At 54.2% G+C, this 5,000-nt stretch overlaps 1 protein-coding gene across 3 annotated transcripts in view; it reads left to right on the top strand.

The window, feature by feature from the left end:
• LOC113800024 (uncharacterized) overlaps nucleotides 1-5,000 on the top strand; it is a 454,286-nt gene that overhangs the window by 391,634 nt on the left and 57,652 nt on the right. The window contains exon 1 of one of the 3 annotated variants that reach the window (XM_070140260.1): nucleotides 3,437-4,859. The exons of the other annotated variants lie outside the window; for them this stretch is intronic. Within the exon in view, the coding sequence (XP_069996361.1) occupies nucleotides 4,597-4,859 (263 nt within the window). The 5' untranslated portion in view covers nucleotides 3,437-4,596. Of the gene's footprint in view, nucleotides 1-3,436; nucleotides 4,860-5,000 lie in introns of those variants that run through there. 3 annotated transcript variants of the gene reach the window in all.

The raw sequence follows: 5,000 nt of genomic DNA, 5'->3' as shown, positions 1-5,000 counted from the left end.
TTTACTTGCCCGCGTGTCTGCGTGCTCGTCTGTTTGCTCGCTCTTCTCTCGACGTACCTGCTCACCTGCGCTCGCATTCAGAAGCCCGCCCCCCCTCGCAGCGGAATGAATGAAGATGAGTCAGTGACGAGATTAATGCAAGAATGTGAATGAATAAAGTCAAGAGAAAAGAGCGGGCCCGGGGCTTTGAAGAGAGCAGATCCCCGCCAGCCGCGAGAGGGGCCGCCGCCTCTCGCCAGTCGGGAAAACGCCGCGTGCGCTCCTCGCCACGTCGCCCTCCTCGTCCTCCTCGCCACGTCGCCCTCCTCGTCCTCCTTCCCTCACTCCTCGTCCTCCTTGTCCTTCTTGTCCTTCTCCTTACCACGTCGCCCTCCTCGTCCTCCTTACCACGTCGCCCTCCTCGTCCTCCTTACCACGTCGCCCTCCTCGTCCTCCTTACCACGTCGCCCTCGTCCTCCTTCCCCTACTATTCGCCCTCCTCATCCTCCTTCCCCTACTCCTCGCCCTTCTAGCCACGTCGCCCTCCTCGCTCTCTATGTTCTCCACGGCCTCCTCCTCCTCCTCCTCGTCCACCTCATCCTCCTCACCAGGTCGCCTCGGATGTCGCTGCGAGTATTGGCGGCTATATATGTCCTTCTGGCCTGGGGGTCTTTCCGGAGGGTTAGGCACGAGTAGGGAAATGGAGACCAAACAGTGACATTGTTAGACGTTGAGGTAATCAAAATAGATACCTGAGAAATGCTAAGGTTCCCGGGCCTTCGTCGTCTAATCCGAAGATCTTGGTAGAGAGAGGGAGGGAGGGGAGAGAGAGATAGAGAGAGGGAGGGAGGGGGGGAGAGATCTAGAGATGGGGAGAGGGAGCGAGAGAGATAGAGGGAGGGAGCTAGAGAGAGGGGGGGGGACGAGAGAGAGAGGGAAGGAGGGGGCGAGAAAGAGAGGAAGGGAGGGTTAGGGACCGAGTGCGAGAGAGAGAGGTGGGGGGGGTTACCTGCTTAACCAAAGGGCAGCATTTACCTGTGCCGGAGGTGCGTGACAGTAGCCCAAACAAGCTCCTCCTTTCTTTCCTAATTCCCCGCCTGTATCGTCCCTTCCTCTCCCACCCCCTGCCCTCTTTATCTGGCCCTGACCCACTCGTTTTCCCGTCTCCCTCGCAAATTGACGGTTCTTTATGCTTGCAATGCATGTGTTCTTTTTCCATGCTTTCTTTTTGTTTTTCAACTAATTTTTGTTTTTTGTTTTTCTTTGGGGGGGTTTCCTTCTTTTTCCAATATATTCCCATTTCCCTTCTGTTTTCTCTGCCCATCATAACCTTCTCCATTCTGCCCCCTCACTTCCCCCCCCTCTCTCGCCAGCACCCCATCTATCCTCTTATTCTCTCTCCTTCTCCCCTCCTCTCTCTATCTCTCCCTCTCCCTTCTCCCCTCCCCTCCCTCTCTCTCCCTCTCCCTTCTCTTCCTCCCTATCTCGACTTCTCGCTCTCCCCGTCTTGCCCCTTCCTCCCTCTCCCCTTCTCCCTTCTCCCCCTCACCCTTCTCCCCTTTCCTCCCTCTCTGGACTTCCCCTCGCCCTCCCTGTCTTGCCCCTTCCTCCCTCTCCCCCTCTCCCTTCTCCCTTTTCCTCCCTTCCTCGACATCCCCTCGCTCTCCCCGTCTTGCCCCTTCCTCCCCTCGGTGCACAGGTAGACGGCCCTCGACTCGCCAGAGGGTCGCCAGGTGTGCGGAGGATCTCAGTTCGTTGTTCACGCGAGGTCGTTCCGGTCCTCTTTGCCCTCATTGCGCGCCGGAGTGAGGGGATGTGACGGGTTGGCGTAATGAAGGGAATCTGAGGGGAAGTAACGAAGAGAGGGGGGGAAGAGGGAGACCCTGATTTGTGTGTCTTTCAACGAGACGGTTTTGACTGGCGTGCTTCAAGACTCGAATGTCCTCGTAAATTGACACGATTTTTTTTCTTCTTTTTCTTCTTCTTCTTCTTCTCCTCTTGCCTTTGTTTCTGATGGTGTTGGAAGTTAAGTTTGAGAAGTTTTGCTATCAGTTTTGTTGGTCTCGTTTTCTTTATTACGAAGCAGTTTCCCCTTTTTATAGCAAAATTGTTTCCCATATCTTTTTTATCCAGCTACCGTTTTCTTTAAACAGTGCCTTCACAAAGAAAATGGGAATAGTGTTCGAGTTTTCCATGTCCAGTTCCTGTTGAATAAAGTAAGGGTTGGGAGGAATGCAGGGGCAAGGGGGTGGGGGTGGGGGGAGGGGTAACGGGAGGCGGGGTGGGTGGGGGAAGGGCGTGAGTGACAGGTAGTCCTCCGTTTGTATGCATGTCAGAGAGACAGACAGAGAGTCAGTGTTTTAGTGTACATGTGTCCATACATGTGGTATCCGTATTGTATCATTTGTTTTGTTTTCCCTCTACATTTGCCTAGTTTCTCGCTCTTGTGTTAATACAATGCACGTGTCATTACCGGCAGTAAAACAAAGCCCATCCTTAAACTGTGTCACCCAGCCATTGCCATCCCTGCTGCCCCGCCCCCTCCCCCTCTCTCACCTCTGCCCTCCTCCGACGTTAACCCCCGCCCCCTCCCGCCCTCCCTTCCTGTAGCAGCAATGCATAACCTATTAAAAGTTAGTTTCAACTGGTTTTCATCCTGTTTGCATATACCCAGAGGAAATGGTTGGGAAAAAGGGGGGAAGAAGGTAGATAAATAAAAAAAATGAAAATGTGTATATATGTATCATATATATTATATAATTATATATGTATGTATATACAGTATATTATATGATTATGCATATGTATATATCTACACGTGTGTGTGTGTATGCGTGTGCATGTACGTGTGTGTGTGGGTGTGTGTGTGGATGTGTGTTTGATATAAAGCACTTTTCAGTTAGTGCGTATTTGCGTATCCATTCACCCTGTCCTTGCACCGCAACGTTGCGAAAATGCATAGTAGTTTTTATCTCATTCTGTGAAGTGACTTGTCAAATTTTGCCATTGTTGAAATCGATTGTTCGCCCCATCATCTATCTTTATTCTCTTTCTTTCCTTCTTTCTTCATCCATCTCTCTCTCTCTCTCTCACTTCGGTTCCTTCTCATCCGCCTGCGCCGCCGCCGACGGTCCTGCGCGGGCCAAGTCGCTGTCCCGCGTCGCCATTGTCGGGCGCAGCGGAGGCCGAGGGCGCCCGGAGTGCCGCGCAACAGGGCGCCGGACGGAAGCGCCGGAACATCCGTGCGCCGGAATTACGTGTTACGCGAACGGGCCGGGGGTGGCGGGGGCGGGGGGGGAGGGGTCCATCGCAGTCGCCCGAAGCTGCCGGGACTTGCTGGCTGAGTTATGTTCCTTTTTCGTCCGATTTTACGAAAAGTTTTTTGGAAGGAGCGGACGGCGAGGTCTTTGTGCGCCGCTTTTGGCTTTGACGAAGTTACGGTTGATCGGCGGCTGAGCTTCGTGCGGGAGGAAAGCGAGGGGAGGGAGCGAGCGGCTTCCGAGCGGCGGCAGGACACAGCTGCAGACAATCCCAGCGGCGTCCCAATTGCCACTCCCGTCCCAACTGGCGAGGGGGAAGGACGCAGAAGTGGTTTATGGATCGCCTTCGGGAAGCGGCGAGGCAGTGGGCAGTGTGGATTCCTTCGCGGCGACGTCGCGACGCTCTGGCGTGCGCGGAAGGGAAGATAAGATAAGGGAGAAGTGATTTGCTCTGAGGTGACGCGTAGATAAGGCGGCGGTAGAGGCTTGTGTGGCATTCCGTTATTGGCGGTTTTGAAATGAAGTGGAAGTAGAAAATAAAGCGGAGGACGAAGCCAGGCCGGGCGCGAGACGTCCTCGTATGGTGAAGGAAAAGGGTGGCAGTGATGCGGCGCGGTTAAGAGTCATTGTGGCAGCGCAGGGAGTGCCTCATTCATGCGGCGAGAACCAAGACGTGCGCTTGGGTTGTTGGCTTGTGCCACGCGCCTGCCTCGGTCGCCGGAGGTCTGTAATGACGGGCAATGTTAGAGGCGTTGAGGCTGGCGTCGCCGCGGCTGAGTGATTCGGCCGGGGACGAGGAAGCCGAGATGCAGCCGCTTGCACTTCAGGCGGGAGTGCCGGGGAGGCGATGAGTAAGCGACCCGGTTCGAGTCTCGTGCGGAGTGAACGAAAATCTCGTGGAATCCTTGTGCCTTGAAAAATCATCTCTGTCACCACTGATGCCTTGGGTGTTTCGTGAGAGAACACGGAGTGAGAAAGAAATTTCCAGTGGTTCTGTTAGAGGAAGTGCCGTGTTTGGTCCGCGTGTGTGTGTGTCAGCTTCGACAGCAAAATGTAAACGTCCGGAAAAAATGCGGGAAAGTTAGTCACTTCTGCCTGATATTGCAGATTCGCAGGGAAGTGCGCGCAGTGTTGTCGGTAACTCCCCGTAAGCGACCGTCGGTGAGGATAAACAGTCGTGGAAGTCAGTCTTTCTCGGTGAGGTCAACACCAGCAGTATATCCTCGCGGTCGACGAACGAGCTCGGATTTCTTACGTTTTTCTACCGTGAAAATGAAAGAGAAAATACTTTCTCTTGGAGCTGACCGAGGCTGGAAAAAACAATTATCAACTCTGGGAAAAGGGAAAGGTGTACGCCATGGCAGGCAGTGGAAATCAAGCGAAAAGATCGACAGCCGAAGGAAATAAGCCGAGAAGCTCGTTGGCGAGGGAGCCGCGAGCATGGCCAGCCCCTGAGATGGGCCAAGGCGCGGGCCAGGGCTCGGAGGCCCTCCTGTGCCCCCCCTCCGCCCCCCCGTGCATCAGGATGGCGGGGGTGCTGGGCGTGAAGTGCGCTCGTGTGGGCTACAGTGTGTGCGGTCTGTGCTGCTGCCGGCTGCACAGGAGGTGCGGATGCAGAAGGTGATGAATTGTCAGCAAAATATTTTATCATGATTCAGGGACATGATTCACTTTTCAGTAAATAATTTGCGTGAAGAATGTCTGTAGCTTTGCATGCTAGGCTTGCGTGCGAGTGTGATTGTAGCCAAGCAAACAGTGTAT

Source organism: Penaeus vannamei, chromosome 26 (genome assembly GCF_042767895.1).
Source record: "Penaeus vannamei isolate JL-2024 chromosome 26, ASM4276789v1, whole genome shotgun sequence".
NCBI classification, from domain to species: Eukaryota; Metazoa; Arthropoda; class Malacostraca; order Decapoda; family Penaeidae; genus Penaeus; species Penaeus vannamei.
The sequence above is the reverse complement of the archived record's forward strand: the minus strand, read 5'-3'. Positions and strand labels throughout refer to the sequence as shown.